This window comes from Elgaria multicarinata, chromosome 8, assembly GCF_023053635.1.
Source record: "Elgaria multicarinata webbii isolate HBS135686 ecotype San Diego chromosome 8, rElgMul1.1.pri, whole genome shotgun sequence".
Taxonomy (NCBI): domain Eukaryota; kingdom Metazoa; phylum Chordata; class Lepidosauria; order Squamata; family Anguidae; genus Elgaria; species Elgaria multicarinata.
In genome coordinates, this window is record NC_086178.1 from 23,827,720 (window position 1) to 23,852,450 (window position 24,731).

At 43.5% G+C, this 24,731-nt stretch overlaps 1 protein-coding gene across 1 annotated transcript in view; it reads left to right on the top strand.

The window, feature by feature from the left end:
- WDR49 (WD repeat domain 49) overlaps positions 1-4,807 on the top strand; it is a 129,627-nt gene extending 124,820 nt beyond the window's left edge. Inside the window, exon 18 of the mRNA XM_063131924.1 lies at positions 4,662-4,807. Coding sequence (XP_062987994.1) covers positions 4,662-4,807 — 146 coding nt within the window. The remainder of the gene's footprint in view (positions 1-4,661) is intronic.
- Positions 4,808-24,731: the final 19,924 nt, after the last annotated feature.

The following is a 24,731-nucleotide window of genomic DNA, read 5'->3' on the forward strand; positions in this document are numbered from 1 at the left end:
ATTTGTATTCAAATATATAAATCAGCAAACTTCATTCAGATTGGTGTCCTCTTTTTTTGGTCATGCGTTTCTTCTCTTTAGGTGATGTGGAAGCAGACACAATAAGGAGAAGATTCCACAATATTAGCAGTCTGTATTTATATTATTTCTTTATTTGTACCGATGAATATAATAGAATCACTCAGTGGTTCACAACATTAAATATCATGAACAGGGCTGTTTCTTTGTGGGGGAAGGGGCGGTTGAACAAAGAGACCACCTTGTGTGCCAAATTCTGGTGGGGAATGAACAACCCCATGAAGGTGGTGGCACCAGCAGAGGCTGTGTTGTGGTGGCTGGCAGTGGCACCATTCCAGGTCCAACTAATTTGTGCCAGAAACCATGATTCCATATCCTTCTGCTGCTGGAAGGGCTGTGCATAGAGTGGCCGGCCAAACCTAGCTCCCCTGACAGCCAAATATCCATTTTCTCTTTTCAGGAGGATGAGGAATTTGATGCAGATAATGCTGCATGCTTTAAAAAGAAATAACTATGGTAGATGCAGTCAGAGCACTTCCACCATCTTGACTAGTTTGGCCCTTAGATAAGTGGTTATTTGTTAGTGAACAAGAATATTCCTGTTGTCCAGTTTCTACTGTGGGTGCAATATCAGACTAGGGAGCTATGAGATGTTAACAAAAATGTAAAATAATGTTATGGCTTTCTTATCAGATTTCATCTGGATCCCACATAGATTTCCATGAATGAGCCAGGATGATGGTATGATAAAAGCCTCATCTGGAAGCACCGAGACTATGAATCATCACAGCGGCATCCAGCAGTAATTTATGGGTTAATTAACCCATGAATTGCAGGGATGTGTGCTGCACGTGAGCTGCTTCCTGTTTCCAGTAACAATCCTTGAATGCGACAATCAAGAGTTGTTACTATGATGTCCAGACCTGGGAACCTGGGGTTGTTCATGGGTTGAACAATCCCAAGTCAACCCAAGAACAAGTCGTGGATGTTGTGTGCGAACCTGCTATTCCTTGCTTAATTAACTCAGGGCCTAAGAGAGAGACAAAGAACTGATGTTGGGCTCTTCTAAGCTAATATTCAGCAACATTTTGAAGGTTTGCCTGCTCTCTCTGGAAATCCTGTGTGAGCAGTGGACTTTGGCTGTTCGTCGGAGTGTAAAACCTGTGCCTCTGCCTGTGCTCATTCTGTACATTTATATATAAACACAAAAATTACAAAATGCCATAAGCCTTCAAGCAAAACAAATCTGAGTAAGCCCTGCACCCATAGAACTTCTCACTGTTCAGAGAAGTGGGTAACAGTAATTGAAAAGATCAATTTCTATTGAGCACTTGGGCAGGATTAGACCCCTTCTCTTTTCTCAAATGGCCATCTCAGAATGGATTTCCTTCACGACTGTAGTGTCTTTGCCAAAGACCTTCTGACATCATCCATAGACCGTCAGTGAGAATGGAGCTGGTGTAGCAGAAAGACTATTTCCATATATCAGCATCAGCACTTTCTGACTTGATGCAGGGAAAAGCATCTTCAAGTTGATAACAAGAAGCAACTGAGAATTAGTTGGAAAACCTCCTGGGAAACCAAAAGAGAATTACATGGGAGCTTATGGTGATGACTCAGCACAGTCCAATGACAGCCCCTACATGGCCCCTAAAAGCAATTAAAAAAATTAAAATATAATCCTTTTGGAGGCTGGATCAATTAACAAAGAGCTTTCTTGACTAGCCAGGTGTATGATCTGTATTGGCAAAACACAAATTTTCCTCGCTGCTGTTAATGTTGCCAGGCTGCTGGATCTCTCCCTTTTCCCTGGGAGCTTTAGATATAAAATGCTATTATGAAATTTATATGAAGCACTTCAGAAATTCCTCATGAATCCTCCAGAATTTGGACGTTGGAGAAGAGGCGAAGCTAGGCAAGCTTTCCTGTTAACGCTTTCAGTTGAGGAGTTTGCATCCGTTAAAGGCGTTAGAGCAGTGGTTCCCAAAGTGGAATTACTTCCCCCTTGGGGGTGGTGGGATTGCATAGGGGGGGGGGGCGTTAAGAGGCAAAGGGATGGCAGGGGGCACTAACAGGGGGCGCTAACAGGCAAAAGGGTGGGAGGGGGGCGCTTGAGGTGGTCTCTCCAGAAGGTCCTAAAACCCAGGGACAAAGCAGGAAAGAGTGGCAAATTCAGCTGCTCTCCCCACACCACTCCTGCTCAGGAAGGACTTTCTCACTCACACAGCCGCTCTCTCCTCCTATCTCAAGCCCACAGCGGCCCCACCAGAAGTAGGGGGTAAGGGAAGCGGCCACAGGAGGCAGTAGAGCAGGAAACAGTGGTGAATTCAGCTGCTCTGCCCACACTTCTCCTGCCTAGGAGGGCCCAGGGCTTCTTTCCTGCTGGAGCCATGGCCACCCACTTGCTCGCTCCCTCTCTCGGCCAGAGCTGCTCCCTCCTACATGAGCAGACCTCTCATGATAGTTGCTGCACAAGGCGGGAGCAGCAGCCCTGCGGCGGAGAGGAAGGAACATGTGGAGGACGACAGGTGGCAGAGCAGCTGCCAAGAACAGCAGGGTGGAGAGTAGGACTGCTTGTGCTGCTGCAAGGTATCACCAGGCTCCCTTCCCCTGTCAGGAGTTGCAGGTTGGGGCCATCTCCCCTCTGAGCTGCTGCCCTCCTGTCATAATCAGCCTGGCAGCTATTGTGAGGCTTGGGGGGGGGGGGGAGAGAGAGAGAGAGAGAGAGAGAGAGAGATGCTGTGTGTCTGTGTGTGTGCTCCAACCCCACAAAAAATCTGGACTACAACAGGATTGGGAGAGAAAAGAAAAGGGGGAGGGAGAGAGAATTGCAATTCCCTAGGTCCTTCCTGGCTAAAAAAGATTCAGCAGCACCTTTTCCCAGAATGCTTGCTGAACCAATTCCTATCTGCCCTTGCTTATTTCAGGGTGTCCAACCCCCTTTTTTCAAGCGTTCTTTTGGTAAACATGGTATGTGTGTATCTTGTGTCACCATAAAAACAGAGCTGCAACACAATCCTAAGTATGTCTACTCAGAAGTAAGCCCCACCGAGATGAACAGAACTTACTCTGAGGTAAATGTGCATAGGATTCAGCCTGAAAACGAAGAGAGTGTGAAGAAAAGACAAGAGAAAATGAATTGTAGAAATAGAATAGCAAGGTAACTGTGGGATATTTAACCATATTTAAAGACAATAAGTACAGTAAAATTAGTGCCCCTCTACTTCAGTCCCAGCCAGATTTTCTATAGGAAAACTCTGTACCAGGTGGCAGATAATTATTTTAAATTTTTAATTAAAATACATTATCCTTTCCTATAACAAAATGGTGCTTACTCCTAAGTAAGTGTGTTCCACTGAAGAAGGAAATCCTATTTGATTCCTGTATTCATGCTAGTGTGACATGATAAGTTAAAGGCACAATTTTATGCATATTTAGACAGAAAAAAGTCCTTCAACTCCTAGAATCCCCTCTAAATGGGAAGCACCTGCCCCAGGCTTGCTGAGGGAGGGAGGGAAAAGAGAGCGAACGCCTCTGTTTGCAGCCAGCATGCAGGGGCACACCAATTGGATTTTGAATAAAGTATTCAATTAATTGTTACTGTTTTGAATTTTATTGTTATTATCTTCCTTGGTGGGTTGTGGAAAACTGCTATTCTGAATAATGATTTTTATAGTGTAGGGCAGGGGGGCACTGGGCATGAGTTTGTGGAACCAAGGGGGCGGTGACCTGAAAAAGTTTGGGAACCACTGCGTTAGAGGGATCTCGTTTCGGCAGGAGGGTGATCACAGACCTGCATAGTGATAACTGGTCTATTATATTTTGAGATGTTGAGATATGGAGGAAAAATATATAAAGAAATAAATTTAACATGTGAATGGGAGAGAAAACACATCCATTTCACTTTGCACCTCTAGGAGTGATTGGCAAACATTCAGTTCAACAGAGGAAACTAAGGCCTAATCTACACCAAGCAGGATATTGTACTATGAAAGCAGTATATGGCATGTTCAATGGGCCCCAACAGTTGTCAATGCATTTCAATACTGCCCTAAAGCAGTAGTGTGGCTCCTGCCTTTTATATACCACTTTCTTACTGCTTTCCTAGTGCAATATCCTGCTTGGTGTAGATTAGACATAAATGAGTGTTCTTATAGAGACCATTGGGGGTAGCTGAACCGTTTTCCTGCTGTTGATGGTTGCTGCCATTAAAAATCAGGCTTGGCATTTTATCTGCATGACCCCATCTTTTTCTTGGCCAAAGGCTAGGGACCAGATAAGAAGAGGGCAGGGCTCCTGCAGCTTTAACTGTTGTGATTTAGAGGGGATTTCACCGGGTGCTGCATGCATACAAATGACACCTGCTGAAATTCCCTTTTCTATAAAGAAACAGAAGCCCTGTCCTCCTTTTCATATGGTCACCCTACACTGTAGGTGCAAGATAGTAAGACCAAATATTGACAAATAGTCTTTTCATAAGGGCTAGTTGGATGATTAACTAGTAAATGGCCATTGTTTTGTATTGTGTTTTTCCTTTCACTAACTTTCATATTCATCATGGCCCTTTTTAAAAGAAAAAGAGAAATATGCCCATTTGCAATGAGGATGATTTATTTTATTTTATTTTTTTGGTGGTCCTGTAGGCTTGAAAGCTGCATTTGATGAAAATAACTTATTCCCCAAAGAAATTCTGGACCGTGAAAAGAAATCTAGGCAGCTGCTAGAGGAAATGTGCCACAAAGGCAGGGTAACAAACGAGAGAACGCACAGGAGGTTGAAAGGAAAATGAGCCAGGCTTGGCTTCAGAAGGAAGGTAGGTACAACACATATTACCTGGTGGTGTGAGGAGGCAGACTTTTGTGAGGAGGCAGACTTTCGACCGGAGACCCATTGAGAGACAGGCAGGGGAGCTCAGGAAAGCATTCAGAAAAGCGCTGCTGAGATGATAAAACGGCCGAGAAGAGAAATCCTCTGAAGACAGGCTGAAAGAGAGGGGGAGGTTTAGCATTCCTAGATAAAAGATGGCAAAGACCACAGTCCAAGGGTCCCTTGGAATTAATGGGCGCTACACAAAGAGTGTTCTTTCATTGCACAGAAGGAAGGGCAGGTGACACTGCAGTCAGTCAATCAGCAATCAGAAGGAAGAGAAATAAATATGGCTCACCTTTTCATGGGCCATAGCTAAACGGGGCGAAATCCTGGGGTGATCCCCGGGATCATCCCTGTGTGTCCACATGATGCACAGGGGATCCTGGGTTCAGGGAGGGATGCTCCCTCCCTTGCCCCAGGATCTTGCCCTCGCTTTTAGCCCCGGTTTTTCTGCGGTCTCAGGCTAAGCCCGAGACCACGGAACGTGTAGCTGGGCGCCGCAGGTTGACCCGGCTCCTTGCGATTCCTCACAAGGAGCCGGGAGCTGCGCATGGGATGCAGCACTCCTCAGGAGCACTGCACCCATCGAGGGTAGTGTGGGGGGAGCGGGGAAAATAATTTAAATTTAAAACAATACGTATCTTTTGCGCACAAGTGTTCGTGTGCTGTTGGCCCTTTAATTAAAAAAAATGGCTGGCCCAATGCCTCTCCTTCTGAGGTCGTCGTGCGTTGCATGTAAACAGAGGAGGGATCTTGTGATAAACACATTGCGAGATCTTCCCTCCTCCATGTAAATTCAGTGCTAACAGTTAGGTATAGCTAAGGCCATCGAGAGAGCAAGCAGTGGTGGTGTTAAAATGCAAGGAGGCTGTTGTAGGGTGCATACAGATTTGTGTGTGGGTAATTTCAGGGAGGGGGAAAATGGGTGTGTGTGGGAAGGAAAGATTTCACCCTCCCTTTGTGGATCGCCATGGTCCTGATCTGAATTAGGACCACCCATGCAAACACCAGCTGGAGATGGGTGCATGAGTAGTATTTGAGATCACTAGGAATCTCTGAACATCGTCATTCTGTTTGTCTTGTGCCTGATTCCCCATTTATTTATTTCATTTATTATAGCCCTTTTGCCCCACCCTTTAGCCAAAAGGGTTCTCAAGGTGGTTTACAAAAATATTTCCTAAGGCAGTCCCTGCCAACAGGCTTAGAATCTATGGTGGCCATATGGACAGGGCCCCTGGATCTTTAACAGTTGTATTGAAAGAGAAATTTCAGCAGGTGTCATTTGTATGCATGCACCACCTGGTGAAATTCCCTCTTCATCACAACAGTTAAAGCTGCAGGAGCCCTGCCCTCTTTTGTATCTGGTCACTCTAGTGTAGCTCCTGTAGCTTTCACTGTTGTGATGAAGAGGGAATTTCACCAGGTGCTGCACGCCTACAAATGACACCTGCTGAAATTCCATTTTCAATACAACTGTTAAAGATACAGGAGCCCTGTCCTCCTTTTCATATGGTCACCCTATTACAATCTAAAAAACAGAGAACAAAAGGAAAGGGGATTGGGAGGGGGAGGCAGGGGCAGAAGCAAATTCAGGCATTCGATTCTTAGTTGCAAAGTTCAGCAGGTCATGGACTCCATGGAAGGCCTGTGACTTCCTCTCCTTCTCCCTCTGATTGCCCCAATCAGATCCAGGCACATTCATGTTTGTGATCACTGTTTCCTTAGCACATGCAGGAGTTTTGTACTTGAAGTGGAAATTTGGGCCAATCTCCCCAAATGGGCACACATTTGTTAATTTGTGCAAATTCCCTCCATAGACTAAAGCGGGGCTGATTCAGTCTGCTCAGGAAATTTGCACAAATTGAACTGGCTATCAGAAAGGAGGCGAAAGGAGGCACGTGTTCGAAAATTTGCAAAAACATTTGTGGAGACTCACTTGTACTTGCATTCACGGCTTTGAATGATGCATGCTTGTAGGTTTTATGAGCAAAAATGAAATTCTTTTATATCTCTAACACCAGCATAAGAAAACCTAATAATAATAATGACAATAATAATAATAATAATAATAATAATAATAATAATAATAATATATTTATTTCTTACCCGCCTCTCCCTCTGGAGCTAAACTATGCGAGACTACCAGAACGTTTAGCTTGGCCGTGACTTGGTATACGGCAGCATCTCATGTTCCTAACACATCCAACATTTCCCTGCCATTGTATAATGCAGTGGAAGATTTATAGGGGTGGGTAAACTATGTCTCTCGGGAAAGCTTGTTCACCGTTATTGATGTGCTTGTGGAGGAGCCCATAATGAGCTTCCAAAGAACCCCGAAGTTTTTTTGACATATAGTTTGAAAGCCACACTATTAAGTATTAGGAGGCACCATTTGAGTCCACTTTCCTGCTATTTATATGCACGTGCAGATATTGTTAATGTGAGATTCTCCCCTACCCACCTTTCCTTTTAGAGTTCATTCTGGCATTGCAGATGTTATGTTTGCATTGCAGATCATGGGAAATGCAAACACTCATTTCAACCTCAGCTGTGAAAATACCCTTAAAGTTGCTCAGCAATGGGGGTGGGGGGAAGCAATTATTTATTTTATTTGTTTTCAACATTTTGATCATGCCTATTTATAAAAAGACTGTTCAAGGTGGCATAGCAGGCCATTAGAACAATATCTCCTGAAACTAGTATTGCCACCTGAAAAGCTCCAAAATAAGGAATCCATTGTGAGACTATCGAAAAATGACATATTAGGTGTGACAGAACATAAGAGTGCTTAATTAGAGTATACCCACCCAAAAGGAAACAAATTAAGTTCCTTATTAATTTGAAAAGGGACACTATATTTCAGTACGAAATAAGAAACTGTTCTATAGAATAAAGACAGGTGCAATTCTATATTAATCATGATAAGAATCCATAAATTAAGGCAAAATGACGGTAAAAATCACAGATGGTATCAAAAACAGCAGAAGTCAGAGGAAGCATTTTAAGAGGCATTTGAAATGCCGTCCTTTGGTTTGGGGATTGACAGGCCAGCAAAATTCAGGGCTGTTTTGGGACAAAGGTGTAGGCACGTTGATGGCGGTGGGTTTTGGAATGGAGGGGTTCAGATTCAGAATATACAAACTCCCCTCAATTTGAAAATTCATACCCCATTATGAGCTGGACCCAAACGTGCTAGGGTGGCTATGTGCCCTCTTTTACAGAGGATGGTCTTCTTTTTGAAGGATTGCCAGGAGATTTTGTTTTGTTTTGAAAACTTCTATATCTGAAGGGTGGTCCAGTCCCACTTCTCTGTGTAAAGATTAAAAAAAAACTGTGTGGGTCAGAGACAGACTCTGGTGCTGTAAGATTTGTAGAAAGCTTTTATCGATATCCAAGAAGCTCAACGTTTCGGATTGTTAAATGCTTCGTCAGGAGCTACAACAATTAAAAATTACATGGTTAAACTGAAGAAGAGGACAACACCCAAAATATCATTGTGAATACATAATACATCAAATGAGGAGATTTTGAACTAACAGGTTTTGTTGATGGAAAGTCACTGCATGTGTTGCTTCTAGCTTACTATTGAGTCTAAAGTTTTGTCTTTGTGGGGGAAGACAGGAGAGGCCTTGCAAGCCAGTCTTGCTTGGATGAGCATCATTTTCCGTCAGGCTAGATTGGGATTGTAGTCTTCTATACTCACTGGCTCAATTCTTGGAGACAGGTGGCAAGGAGAATCCAGGCCAAGTTAAGGACAGGTCTTCCAGGCCTCTCCTGTATCCACTGAGAAGTTCCCACAGATTGCAAGGACATGTTTGCTTAGAATGGGAAGGGACTGGCAGAGATAGCAGGTATGGTCTCTCCTGTGTATGTTTTTCCCATGTGTTATCAGGGAAGGCTTGGAAAAGTTTGAGTTGGATTCCCTCCTCCTCATGAATTCTCCCAGAAAACTTGAGAAAACGGACTACATCATGAGGCAAACTAGGGAGAGTTCAACCTTCCAACATGGACCAGGTTCAGATGATTACCTGGGCTATTGAACTTCTTGTGGTGGAGGAGTGGACACCCCCCATCCCTGTTAACCCAAGAACAGCATTCCTGGGTCCTGCACCATGCTTCTACCTCAGAAAGCAGGAGAGAAGTAGCAGAAACTGGGCTGTAAGTAGAGCCCTTGTGTCAGACCTCTCTGTAGGTTCATGGGTGGCATGGGGGTGGGGTGGGGGTTATGTGCTTACTCATCTGCCAATTGAAGAGGACCCAAAGCCCAGGGAAAGAGCAGGAACCAGGACCAGATGAACCACTGATTCTGTCTCATCATGTGAGAACTTTGTTCCCTTTGATGGCTGCAGTAACTATGTGATAAAAGCTTTGAAAGACCCAGAATCATGCGTTAACCTGGCGGTTCTTTAAGATCATCTGCTGTTGTCTGGGTCATTGCCTTCAGGCTAGCGGTAACATGAGATAGGGGTTTCTCTGTGGCAGCTAGAGATGTCTGGATTTTGTGAAATCTGTCCCTTGTGTTTTATGGATTGTGCAGTGCCGTTTGTTCTAGCGGGTGTTCGCAAACAGATTCAATTTTTTTTCTGTTATGTGGGAAAACATGCAAACAAGTCAGAACATTTGCAATGATTTACATAGTGTATGTAATTTTTTGCAAATTTTCTCCCATTCTATTAGACTTTTACCCATGTACATTTTCCACAGCATAAATGTGCATATTGTCCTCCCACCCGGCCTGGGGAGGGCTGTCCCCAGTAGAGTCTGCAAGTTGCATTCTTAGTAATTTGAACTCATTTTAGTCCACCTCAAATTTCTCCAGCACCCCTACTCACAGCACACCGTACATGGGCTCATTGCCCCAACAGGGTAGGTCATCTCCTTCTTTAGCTATGTCCTATCAGCAAGTAAAGCCCTTTCTCTTTAAACAAGCAGTTAACTTTGTTGCTTAACGTGATTTATTGATTCATAGTTTGGGCTGCGGTGTTTTTATCTTTGGCCATGTCTACACCAGTTGTTATCCCGGGGATCAACCCGGGATCATCCCTGTACATCCACATGATGCACAGGAGATCCGGGGGCAGGGAGGGAAGATCCCTGCGTTTCTCCAGGATAACTGGGATGGCTTTAATCCTGACTTTCCCCGTGGTCTCAGGATTGTCTCGAGACCATGGGAGGTGTGGCCAGCCATCCCAGTTTTGTTCTGGCTTCTCACAAGTAAACACGAGGAGCCCGGCATGGGGCACAGAGCTCCTCAGGTGCTCTGTGCCCTTTGGGGGTGGGGAGGGGATCAGGATGGTTGGTTTTTTTTTTTACCTTTTTATTTTCGCTCCAGCTCTTCTTTCTTCTGGGATGTCGCTCAGCCACATGTGGACAGAGGGGGAGGATCTTGCAATCATAACATTGTGAGATCCTCTCCCCTCTTTCCCAGAATGCCAGGAGGTCTAGACATGGCCTTTGTCTCTGCTTTTGGTTTATTGTAAGTATTTTCATGAACATTTGTGTGATTTAGCTTTTGTGTCTTCTAAGCCACTTTGAGTGACTCCTTTGTTGGAGGAGGAGAGCAGGCTATCATTTAAAATTAATTAAATAAATCAAAATCAAGCAAGTAACTAGCCAGGTCCTCAGAATTAATTCTTTTACTTCATCAGTTGGGGGAAACCAAGGGATTCTTCTAACGACTCACATTATGTTTGTTTGGTGGTAACACCCATTTAAGATGTATTAAGTGTATACCTAAAATTGGATAGTGAATACAACAAATGGAACTTTGTAAGTCTATGTGTCATACAATTACACTTGCCAGGGAGACCAGGATTTCTGAATATAAAAAGATTTGCTGCGATTAGAAAGTACAGATTGTGTGAAATTCATTCTATCTGCAATTCACAGATTGTCAGGCACTTTTTGTTCTGTTCTACGCTCACTGATGGAATCAGAGGTGGGTTTTTGTTTTTTAGTTTCAGCATTTCTGGAAATCTGCACTGATGGAAATTCACACTTGCACAAATTTGTGCTTGTGAAAACATGCAAATCTCCTCCAAATGCACAAATTCCCCTATTGTCATGGTTTAGCCTATGGTGGAAATGCACAGTTTTACTGTTTTTGTTTTTTTTAGTTTTTGGGATTTTTTCTATTACTAAATTTCACAAAATTCCAGAAAGTTAGAAAAATGCTCTGCTAGTATGCAGAATCTGTCTGACTGGGGAATAGTCAGTTTTCTGCAGAATCTGCAGGGTAGATTCATAAAAACCATGCCATTCCATTGTGGATTTCTCCGAAATCCCTAGCTGCCACCTAAAATGTGCATTGGCTTTTTGTGTTGAAAAGATTGCTCTTGCAATCTCCCTCTCCTTTCTAAACTGCTTAGCATATGATGCGGCCTAATATTTAATTCATTCCACTTTTAAATTACTCAACCTGGGAATTGTAAGAAATTGTTTCAACACCTGCATACGTTGAACTTGAATTACTCCATGAAACAAAGTATTTCCCCCCTCCTCTTGCCAACGAATGAATGCATTACAGGAAAATTAAGAGGGAGGGGAACCAACCACCACCAAATGCAATTTTCATACACCTTTGAGAAAGCCTTGGGAATTTGGTTCATTTTCCAGCTGACAACAACAAAAAGACTAATTCTACACAAGTATTCAGCTTTATATGCTTTTCACTCCCAAGCTCCTTTATGCAAGTAATCAGAATGCATTTAGATCTAATCAGATGTGAACTGCTGCCACTAATTTTTTTAGCTGTCACTTAAACCCCAGATTTTCCTTTCCCAATGATCTGTAAAACATTGCCCGGTAAGTCAAATATTAAAAGGGAGATGATGAGAATGTCACACACAGTCTTGTATCAATAGATTGAAGTATTGTAGATGGTATATTTAGTTATTTATTTGTTCCTAATGGCTGTGCCTGCAGTCCCAAAACACTTGAATTCTACTGGAGCTCTATAAAAGCACAGGACGCTTTGAATAGTGTGGCCCCACCCCTCCAAAAATCATATTCCAAACTTGGCTTCCCTCTGTACCTTTAACAGCATCTTTATCTTTAGAATCCACCAAGTGAAGCTCTTCTTGGCATGAGGATGAAAAAGAGCACTTGATCATTGCTATAGATCTAATTGCTGTTAAAAGCTTAGTGAAGGTTCAAAACTCAGCAAACTTTTTGAGGGGCAGGGAAACATCCAAATGGCAAGCAAGCACCTACACCTGAGTTTAGGGTGATGGGTTTGTAGGATAGACAGGAGCTCAGTGGTGGACCATTCCATGTACAGAAGTGGTCCAGGCTGGTGGTAGAAGAATCATATTTCAGCCCTGGCAATGAGACAGCACCATCCACCATACCTGAAGGAAGCAGACTAGCTTAGAGGATATAAGGTAAAGCAATAAATTGGAACTTTTATTAAATATAACCTCAAGCAAAAACAAAAATGGCTATGTCTTATAAATGTTGTAAATTGTGGATGCATTTTAGACACATTTCTAGAGTTTAGGTGTGTTTTAAACCATAAATAATGTTTTGCAATGATATTTTAATTGCAAGCCCTGAGGAAGGAAAGTCCTTTGCAAAATATGTTGGGCAGTGTAAAATATATTGGACTTGCTTTTTAGTATCTGGGTTGCTTCACCCACTTTTATTATTTATTTATTTTATTTTATTACATTTATACACCGCCCCACAGCTGAAACTCTCTGGGCGGTTCACAAAAGCTAAAAAAAGTAAATATTAAAAGTAAACAGTAAATATTTTGTGCTTTTTACCTATGGAATACTTGTCTCCATACTAAACATAAGAAGAGCCCTGCTGGTTCAGACCAAGGGTCCATCTAGTCCAGCACTCTGGTCATATAGTGGCCAACCAGCTGTCGATGGGGAACCCAAAAGCATCTTCCCCAGTAACTGGTGCACATAGGCATACTGCCTCTGATACTGGAGTAGCATGTAGCCATCAGGACTAGTAGCCATTGATAGCCTTCTCCTCCAGGGATTTGATTTGATTTGACTAACCCCCCTTTAAAACCATCCACACTTGTGGCCATCACTATGTCTTGTGTTGGCCTGCCATTGGCTGCCAAACCATGTTGTTGAACTTTGGCTCTACCTCACCCACTCATTCACAGGAGTGTTCCTATTTTCATCTGCAGGGTCGGAGGGTACATTGGGCATGTAAGAGTAGCTGGCACGACCTCACTCTTCAGAGAACATTGCTTGCCTTTTGTGCAATTACAGGGTGTTCTGTACTCTCTTAAAAAGAACTTCGTTACATCCAATAAATAATACATTGTACATAGTCTCTTATCCAGGACATTGATGTTACATCTTGTTATCTTCTAATATATTACATTACAAATATTGCTTCTCTTTCACAAATGGATGGAAATTGCTGAGCCAAATTTCCTTCTCCTCCTCTGTGTCCTAACTCTTTAAAGTCAACAGAAGAATGAGCTATACATGAATTCTGCCATGGATGTACATATTTTTCCTGTTCCACCCCCTTTAATTTCTGAATGCATCCTGATGAATTTATATAGTTTTGGTCTACTTACTGCATGCTTACTTTGGTCCTTGTGTGCTCAAAATAGAATCCATACAGGCAACCTTTCTTACTAGTGGGGCTGCCTCATTTCTAAGTGGGCCTTCAAGGAAATTAAAACCAAGGCCAGATCTACACCTTGTATCGAATCATCATGAATGTGGAAAACCCCCCAGGATATAACGTTATGAAAGTGGTATATGGAATGTGGTCAGGATCTACACTACTGCTTTATAACGGTATTGAAGTGCACTGACAACTGTTGGGGACCATGACACATTCCATATACCGTTTTCAAACTGCTTTCAAATTGTTATATCCTCCTTGGTGTAGATCTGGCTATGATTAATAAGATCAGCTTATTATCCTGGTTTGTTTTGATATTAAGCCACAGTTCCCCGGTTCAGATCCAACAGGTGTCCAGCTCAGTGCAAGCCAGGATTTCTACACTGAAGCCTGCATGCTAGCAGAGGAGGGGTCAAGGAGGAACATGGGGCCATGTTTTATAAGGCTGATGGTAATCATGAAAAATCTACCCTGCACAAGGAAAAATCTTTGGTGGACTGTCAGTTGTGCGGAGTTAAGGACCTGGCTGAATTCTTCCTTAATGGTGTTTTGCCATATGTCCTTTTTAGCTTCCTTTTTAGGAAACCATAGCCTGTTTCCATGGCCTTTCAGTTTGAGAGTTTAAAGATATTGTTTTATTATCTTTTCACTTTGGGGATTGTTAAGGATGCTTTTAGTATGCTTTTAGGATGTTTTTTAGGATGTTTTAACAATGTATACTAAGTTTTTAATCAGTATTTTATGTATTTTATACTTAATGGTGTTCCCTGCCTTGATCAAAATGGAGAGGTGGGTAAGAATTATTATTATTATTATTATTATTATTATTATTATTATTATTATTGGTTTTGTTGAGACTGTATTTTATTTATTACAATTATATTCCTCTCTTCATTCAAGGAATTCAAAACCTTGTGATTTTTAGATAGTTTTAATTGATTGCTTTTACTCTGTCATATTTTGTTTTATATATTGGTGTTTTATGTTATAACTCCCTGTGAACTTTTTCAGGGTGAAATAGAATATTATATATATATATATATATATATATATATATATATATATAAAGCCTGGGGACGCTTCTCATAAGGAGTTTCCATTTTGTCTAAATTTCTTCCTTACGTTAAGTGACATTTATTTTTTGTTTTTCTAGAGTGAGATTTTTGCACAGCATTGATGGAGCTTGGGAAAAAAAACGGTTTTAGGAACAATTTTAAAAAGGCAGAGGACCACAGGGAGCTTTAAAATCCGGATTTGGAAGGATAGGCAAGCACATCTGTGTCATATAATCAGAACATCAATTGCATTTCTTTTCTTACATTTATTATGGATTATAGGATCTCTTTCTGAGTTACAGAAACGACTCTGAACATTTGATCCACCAGCAAGTGTGTATGAAGGATGTCAACACTGCAGGCGAGAATACCTGCCTGCACATAAGAGTCAAAAACTGCTTTTAAAGAAAAGTCCTAATGAAAATTCAATAAAGATATTTATCCATTTCCCAACCATGTAATAAATGTTTAACCATTCTGAAAACAAAGAACCAGAACTCTGAAGTTATTGTTCTTCTATACAGCTGAATGCATGAGGGCACAAACTGAGAAAGGGTGAGGGGCTGGGTGTGTTTCTCCTGCCCCCAATGTCCCCTGCACACTGGCCACATTGAGTGCAAATGTCTGAAAGGCCATTCTAAGTGTGTTCACCAGAACTCCTTTAGAATCTCCCTTCAAATTTTGGTGCTAAATGTGCAAAAGTCAGGAGTTGGGAGCTCGGCTAACACATGTGAGGAAATTGGGTCAAGCCCAACCCTCCCACTAGGCCTATGCCAGGGGTCCCCAATCTGATGCCTATGGGCACCTTCAGTGGTACCCACAGAGATCTGCACTCCCTGCCCTTTTCAAAAATCATTTTTGGTATAAATTGAAAAATGTTAGGGTGCCAGATTCTCCCTCCTGTTCCTGAACCTACCACTGATTGGCTGCACAGTAGGCAGAAAGAGAAAGCAAGGAAAGGGATGGAGGGGAGAGCAAAAGTGTGGCTAGAGGTTAGGGAGGGTGACCATATGGAAAAGGGGACTGTATTTTTAACAGTTGCATAGAAAAGCAGGTGTCATTTGTATTTATTTATTTATTTATTTAAAACATTTATATCCCACCCTATATCATTAAGATCTCAGAGCGGCGTACAGATAAGAACATATGGTATAAAACAATAAATATGCACAGTTAAAAACAAATTAAACCATGAACCAAGTTAAAACAATATATAATTTAAAAGCAGTTAAAAACAGTGTGCCAGTGAGTTTAACCATCAAAGGCTTTGTTAAAAAGCCATGTTTTTATTGGTGTCGAAATGAAATCAGCGTTGGCACCACTCGGGTGTCCAAAGGGAGGGCATCCCACAGTCGGGGTGCCACAACAGAGAAAGCCCTCTCCCTTGTCCCATCATAGCGTATATGTTGCATTGGTGGGATGTGGAGAAGGGCACCTCCAACAGATCTAAGGTCTGTTGGAGAATCCGGCGAATTCCCTCTTCATCACAACACTTAAAGCAGCAGGAGCCCTGCCCTCTTTTGTATCTGGTTACTAAAAAGAAGGCTGGGGAAGGGATAGAAATAGCAAGGAAAGTGGAAAGAAATAGTGAGATTAGAGGCTGGGAGTGGGGAGGGAGAGAGAGGGGGGAATAAGAGAGAGCGAGACAACACCAACGGGAAAAGTTTGAGTGGACGGAAGAAGATGAAGTGGACCAGCAAGCAACCCTTTCCATTTTCTCCTCCCTCTCAGCCTCTAGTCTTGCTCTTACCCCACCCCACCCAACCCCACCTTGACCAGCCAGGCCTTTATGTGTCTACCCACATCCTCAATGGGAGTCATTTTGTGGTGGCGCCTGCAGCTTTTTCTCAAATTCCCAAACATGTCCTCAGGTCCACAAAGGGACTCCTGCCCTACGCAGCGTCTGCCTTCCTGTGTTCAGCCAGAATGCGGCTTGCGTGTGACACATTTCAGATCATCGTTCCTTCTAGCTCAACACTTTTTTCAAAGATCTTTGTAGAATAGTCTGGATTTGATATCGACTGGTGATTTCTAAACTTCTTATCTTTAAGGAACTATTTTTGCCCTGATCTGTATGTTGAGAAACTGCTGTGCATCTCCTGTGGGATACCTGAGGGTTGCAGGGATCAGCGAGTTTTGCTTTCTAACTATTTGCTTATTTCTTTTAAATATTAATACTAAGTCTTTTGGCCCCTGTGAGGAGCACTCTGCCCAAGGTGACCAACCACATACATTAAAAAACAAAAACCAATATCCAGAATAGAAAGTCAAACCATAAATGAAAGCATACATCCAATGAGCAAAGATGGACAAAATATTGACTCAAACTAGACACCCAGCATAGCAATAAAGCATAGCTATAGCTTAGAGTATAGCTGAGAAGAGTACACAGGAAAGTACCCAAGATTTCCCAAGTGGCTGCACATTGAGAGGATTTTTTTTTTTTTAAAAAGAGATTTGTTTATTAAATGTTGTTTATCCATTCTCTTTCCACCTCACCCCCACCCGCAATTGTATAACCATTCAATCCAATTTTCTCAAAACATAGACATACATCAGACATTATTAAATTAGTTCTGCGAAATTTAATAAACGCTAACTAATTCACCCTTTGAATTATTGCATTTTTGCCTGTTTAGTTATGAAATAAGGTTAGCCATTGCTGCAAAATCCCATAGTTTTGCTATCCTTTATTTTAAATCTGCAATTTTAGGTGGCCTGCAATATTTTGGATACACTAACCTAGAAGCTGTTAGTTCACAATGGTCTTTACATATATAACCTTTTAAATAAGCCAAATACAAAAGCAGTAGATTCAATCTTACATTGTATACTATTTTTTCCCCCAGTTATAAGTTTATCTTTTTAAAGCGGCAGGAGCCCTGCTCTCTTTTGTATCTGGTCACTGTGACTGTTGTGATGCAGCTTTCACTGGGCATGTCTACACCAGACCTATATCCCAGGATTGTCCAGGGATCGTCCCTGGACACATGATGCACAGGGGATCCTGGGAGCAGGGAGGGATGATCACTCCATTGTCCCAGGATAACTGGGACCACTTTCCTCCCAGTTTTTCCCATGATCCCGGGACGATCCCGAGGACTGCGGGAAGTGTAGGTGCCCATCCTAGCTTCTTCCCTCTTCCCTGTGAGTAGCAGGGGTCAGCAGAGGGAAGGAGCTGGGATGGGGGGGGGGAGTCCAGGGGACATCGGGGGTGGGGTGGGGTGGGGAGTGGGGTCAGGACTTTTTAATGTACTTTTGTGCTGGAGCCCAAGTGCAGCCCGGCGCTGTCTTTTTTTTAAAAAAAACATGTTGGGCACGACAGGCGCAACATCCCTCTTCCCTTCCGGGATGTCGCACTTCCATATAGACACTCAGGGACAATCCCGGAAGCAGGTAAGTTTCAGATCATTCCCCCTTCCCCCTATGGTGTGGACATGCAGGGAATTTCACCAGGTGCTGCCTGCATACAAATGGCACCAGCTGAAATTCCCTTTTCAATACAACAGTTAAAGATTTAGGGGTCTTGTCCTCCTTTCCATGTGGTCATGCTAGGAGAGGAAGAGGACTGTGTAAGCTGCCCTGAATTCCTTCCAAGAGGAAAAAAGGCAGGCTATAAATGTAATCATCATCACCTGGGGAAGCCCATTGAAAGCATTGAAACCTGAAACTGGCTCTGGAGTTGGACTTAGACGTGCATTTCATGAAGGCTTTCTATTTCTACCTTTACCCTAATGCTTCTAGAAGTGATAAGAAATGTTTGTGAACCGCCCAGAGAGCTTCAGCTATTGGGCGGTATAGAAATGTAATAAATAAATAAATAAATAGACTGTTTTCAATAGAAATAGACTCCAGCACTAAACTCTGGCTCAAACAAATCTCTGAGGACTCTGGGTTTTATTCTTGGCCTTCCCACCCCTGCAACATTGCTGCCTCTTTCTAAAATGGATCTGTGAGCCCGACAGGATTTTCACTATTAAACCATTTTGCTAGTAGTGCTCTAGGTGATGAAGTTGACCATTTATTACCCAGCATCCATTCGGTGAGCAATTCATATAAATAACTTTTTCAGCCAATATGACACCCCTGATAAGCAACCACAAATTGAAAATGGGTTCTGTGGCGTCTCCCTTAAGGTCTGCAGCCCTTCCCATTCAGCCGGAACGTGTAAAGTGGCCCGCCGTTAAAGCCTCTCGCAAAACCGAGGCAGCTCGGTTTATCTAAGAGTGCCACAGTCCAGCGGCCTTTCGTAACACCTTTGGTGACCACCTGTTATGTGTCTGGCTCATTAATCAAGCTGCTTTTCCTGATAAATGTGGCTGTGCAAATGCCCTTGGCCTTCTCCTTGTTCTTTGCTTTACACAGCAGTCTACGTCGGGTGCTCAGGCTCGCTGCGAATAGCTGAATGGTGAATATTAAGTCGTTGCTTTCCAGGTACGTACCTTTTATATGCACTGATAAAGCCATAAAAAGCTTGTGGGGGAAAAGCAGACACATTAGTGGCAGCTATTAACACAAAGCTAGTTAATTTTCATCTCAATGTCACTTTTTCTTTCTTCCGTGGTTCTCTGGTGCTTTTGCTCTAGGAGAGTCTTCTAGGGATGGGCAAACAAGTAATTAAGGTGTTCACCAGGTTGTCCAAATGTCACCTTGATGCTCATCTTCCCTCGTTTCCCCTTTTTGTTTGCACTCTCTTTGGTTCCGTTCATATGGCGAAAGTGCACATTTCAAACAGGGGAAATGAGCATGTTTTAAAAAGCACCCTGAAAATGCACACTTTACCCTATAGAGTAAAGTCTGAAAACCAGCATTATTTTGTTGTGAACACAAATTCGGGCTTTTACGAACATTTTTGAAGAATCTGCTCTTCAGCTCATGTTTGTGTTCAAAGTTGCAAATGGGCATGGTTTGAGAACGTAAACGGCATTCTCATATATCCCTAGCTTCTTCTTTGCTCTTGGTACTAAATTGACAACAGACAGTGATCCTAGGTCTGAAGAGTTCACATGAGTCCAGTTCTAAATAAGTGATGAGGTTGTCCTAGCTCATGCTGAAAGATACTGCATTTGTCAGCTCTGCCGGAGGCATCTACATGGGTTGCCTTGTGCTGAAATGCAAAGGAGCAGACCCTCCTAAAGGAAGAACTAAATGACTTCAGTCATCCAGGACAACACATTCATGAATACAATAGGGCAGCCCAATGCAAAAGAGGACAGGACTCCGGCACCTTTAATACTTGTGCAGAAGAGAGAATTCCAGCAGGAGAAGCTTGTCATCTTAAGCTACATGTATGGAAGTTTCCTCTCCTATATTACTATGATGACTCCATTCATGGAAGGTGGCTTTGCCTCATATTTGGGCATCCACCTCCCCGTCATGTGTCTGCTCACCACCTTTCAGTAGGATACTCCAATACATTGTGTTGCATTTTCAGGGGGCTGGAAGAGCTGCTGTGGGTTGGATGGGATGGGGACATTCGTGCCCACCAGCCAAGTTGCGATCACCTCAATCTGGATCCAACCCTATGTGTATCCATCTGGATTTGTCCCCTATTCACAGGGATGGGGAATACATGGCTGTCCCTAGTTTGTTGGACTGCAACTCCCATCTTCTTTCACCATTGGCTATGCTGGCTAGGGCTGATGGAGGTGGCAGTCCAAAAATATCTGCAGGCCCACACTTTCCCCACACCTGTCCTACTGAAATCAGTGGATTTTTTTTCCTGAGTAAACAAGTCTAGGATCAGGTTGTAGAAAGGTCCATGCCGCTTGAAGGGTTTGGACCAGGCGACCCTCTCTGTGTGGAGAGGAAGGAAAGGAAAGGAAACAGGGCGAATTGCTTTTGCAAAGAATTGTGACCTGCAATTTCTACAGCACTGAATTAACAGTTTTGCAAACCATCCACCTTTGGCTGTTGGGCAGTAAAGAAATATAATAAGTAAGTAAACACATCACTGCTAGTAACAGCCAAACCGTATGTTATAGAATTCACGCTTCTTTACAAGTGTGCTTAAAGGCAGCCCCCTCCCCCCAGCATGACTCCTGTGGGGGCCTTTGCCACCCATGGGGACCTCCAAGGGTGCCTACAAGCTCTCTACTTCCTGCCTCCTTCAAAACATTTTTTAAAATAAAAACCTTGGAAAATGTTAGGGCGGTCTTCTTTCTCCCCCTTTCTAGCCTTGCTGTTTAGCTCACTGCTTCTTCCTTGCTCTTTCTTTACCCCTTTGCCTTCCTCTGCCCACCTCCATCTCTGTCTCTAGATTTCTTATTTCTCTCCCCACTTCTTAATATTGCTGTTTCTCCCCATTCCCAGCCTCATTCTTTCTCTCCCTTCTACCCTTTTGCATTGCTATTTCCTCCTCTCTCCCAGCCTCCAGCATCACTATTTCTCCACCACCACCCCCTACACACACAGCCCTTAGCTAGACCTAAGGTTTATCCCGGGATCATCCCAGGGTCATTCCTGTTCATGTAAATGACACACAGGGGATCCCGGGAGCAGGCAGGGATGACCCCGGGATAAACCTTAGGTCTAGCTAAGGCCACACACACATACACACACACACACACACACACACACACACACACACACCTTGTTAGCTCAGTTTTGACTAGTGACAGCAGCCATTATGTAACCACACACATCCTCTGTAGGAACCATTTTATGGTAGTGCCCACAGCAATTTCTTAAATTCTCAAGTGGGCCCACGGGTCAAAAAAGGGACCCTGCTTAAAGTGGTTACTTTTATTCTGAACTGGAGGAGCCTCCCAATCCAAATTGGGACCCAACAATGGTTTCCCATCAAAATTTGCTCCAAATTGCAGACCAAGCTGCTTCCCCCTTCCCCTCTCCAGCAGATGAGAATGTTGAAGAGCAAATCTATTTCTTCTCTAGACTAGCTTTTCTCCAGACATGTCAAAGCAACAGGAGTCCTGCCATTGCTTGCACCTGATTACCCTCCCCTAACCAGTGGTGTGGTAGACCCAGGCCTTGCAGGAATGCAGCCCTGACACTTTTTTTCCTAGCTGGGATGCTGATGTCATTTGCTGCCTCCCCCCCCCCCCCCACAGAAGTCCCTGTTCACTCTGAGCTTAGCAGCAATCCTCGCAGTAGCTGGGAACACAGGGTGGTAGTGGTTGAATTTATTCCACAACAATATATAGTTGTGAGCTATCCCTGTTGTAATGGAAAGAATTGTGGGGTGTCCTGGACTCGAATGGGCAATTAAGAACCAATATCTTATACAATACCTGCTCCGGGTAGAGATGAAAACTGCTGGAGTTGGTTTGTTGATATGGATCAACCGGCTGGCTCCATTTTTGGATTCTCCTTAGCAGTGTAGCTAGGGGGACTTTTAGGATGAGCGCCTATACTTCAAAAATTACCACTGTAACTCCACCCCTAATCAGCTTTCCCCCCCAACACTAGCCTTCCGGTTGTGTTGGTCTAAAACTCCTGTATGATGGGCACAGTAGCCCAACAAATCTGGTGAGCACCAGGTTGGGGAAAGCTGATCTACTCTAGAAGACAGGTGATGCTGGGAGGCTGGCTTCTCATTACCGCAACAAGCACCTCTTCAGATGCATCCATTAATTCCCACAGAACCATTAATGACCAGTGGTGAAACTGCGCTGCCGATCATTAATGCCAGGAACTCCGGCATTGTAATTTCCACCAGCGGAAAAGCAAATTAGGTTAGATTGAGAGTGTTTTAAATGAGCATTCAAAATAAAGATCACTGGCAGTCTGGGACTGCATACACAAGCCGTACATATGGGGATGTTTTAATCAGCTGCCTAGGAGTCTGCACTAGTTCTGTCTTTTAATTGAATGGGTCTTTAATTTATGGCCACAAGAAAGACATTGGAAAAAGGGCATCAGGGAGATGAACGTTTATGTTGTCACAGAAACATGGCAAGGACTGAAGAGAGGCCTGCTGTTCCTTTGGATGTTGCCTGGCAGATAGAATATTGCCGCCCAGTTCCAGACATTTTTACCAAAGCAAATCACAGCATCCAATGGTGTTACTGTACAAACACAAATAACACTAGCCAAGCTCCACTGAATCTTCTCATTGTGCAAATGTAATGTGCATCTGGTTGCCCAGTCAGTTCCACAGGACTTATGCGCACGACTCGTTGCACAATGACTTGTACAAGCATAATGCACAACTGCTTGCACAATCACCCTTGCACAAATGTAACTTTAGTTGGATTCTCCCCCTGCACATCGTTCGGAACCTAATTTCCACTACTGCAACGTCGTTTGTGCTAATGGATTAACACAGTTGGATTACGGTTTCTGTCCTGGGGAAATCCTGCCCTGTTTTTGACCCAATGGATCCTCGCAATGGATCTGGCTTGGCTTGCATTTGTGAGCTGAACTGCACGACAGTTCCAAAACCCAGGAACATTACTGACAGGGGTGTGTGTGTACAAAACCACAGCTGTACAAACTGCAATTTGCACAAAATCGTGGCTGTAAATGGTCTAATTGGTGCAAATGAGATCATTTGTGACCATGACACCCCCCTGAAAAATCCACAAGTTGGAACAATTCACCACATGCTAAGTTGGACCAACTTGAGGATGATTGAGTTGGAGTCGAGGGGGGGAGGCAAGCTGGCAGAAACTCAACAAGCTCCCCACCACCACCAATGGATTCCTCAGGTATCCCCAGTTGGATAATGCCCAAAGTTCAGAAGAACGTACTTGGTGGTACGAGAAGATAACTCGGGATTGCAGCCTTAGATTTTGATCTGACATTCAGAGCTCAAAACAAGGCTGTGGATTTGCACAGTGGCTTCAGGCCACTTGTTTGCCCCCCTTAATTTAAGGCCACCCAAGTTCACCCCTATAATAAGTGGGTTGTAAGGAGGCTATAAATAGTTAAGGATCGACGAAACACCCTCCTTCCCCACTTTGTGTTTCTCTCCAAATACATCACTTTCCCACTGATACAGTGGGAGGGAGGTGTCTTAATGTGGTTGGTTGGAGCATGAGTTAAGATCAATTAGCTCCTCCCACCAATGGAATGGCTTCTGTCAGAGGAATGAGGAGGTGGAATTCTCTGCCTTGCCTACATCCAGCTGCTTGGCCTCAAAATCTGCTCCAGGGCAGATGGGTAGAAGGACCTCCATAGCAGATTTGGGGAGAGAGGGTGGTAGACTGCAGGGGGGAAGTGCCATGAGTGGGAATTTGCTTGCACATGGCTGGATTTCACCCAAAAGAAGAATCCTGTGGGATCAGACCAAAGGCCTATTTAGTTCAGCACCCTGATTCATTGAGCTCTCCACCACAATCCCAAAATCTCCTTCCTGGTTATCTCCACCAGTTCAGATCCCATCAATGGCAGTGCTGGAACTAGGTTTTTAAGGGCCTTTGGCCAAGATACCCTCAATGCTCCCATACCTCAGTGAGCCTACATTCTTACCACCATTATCACCATCTGTGATTGCACCTCATCCTCTCGTTCATCATTACTAACACTTGCTTGCTTGGCAGGCAGAGAGCCAGTGAGCAAGCAAACAGCAGCATCTACTATTTCTCCTTCTCACTACCACTGTTGTCTGGGCCAAATTAAGAGGCAATGGTGAAGAGCAGGTGCAACTCCATGGACCTCCATGACCTCTTGTCAGTGGGCTCCTGCTGGAATGTGGGCTCTTGGCAAGTGCTTGACCATGCCTACCCTTGATGCCAGCCTAGATCAGTGCTCACGTGAAGTTTGGATGTTGGGCCCCAAGGTGCATTATTTCACATGCATGTAAATTGAACCTGCATGCCCTGTAGTTGCTAGAACACTGTAATAGGTGTCTTCCCTCTTCATCCCCACTGAAAGTGGCAAAGTGGCTGGTCGGAGGAATATGTACAGGCCCTATCCCCAATTCACAAGGGAGAGTGCTCATTGTGAAAATAGACATGAAAATGGAGGAGACCATGTAGATTTGGGAGCAGTGGAAAGAGAAAGACATCTGGGGGACATAGAACTGGAGTGTACGACTAGAGCTGACCAATTGGCATGTATACTATGAAAATGGCCATTTCCCACCTAAGGTTATTTCAGAGACGAATCCAATAAGTATTTCAGAGCACACCGTGTAGGAAAAGTGTTGTGCAGAGAATTCATAAAGTGGCACTTAAGCCATCTGATTATGTATTATTCAACTTTCTTTCCAACAAGGAGCTG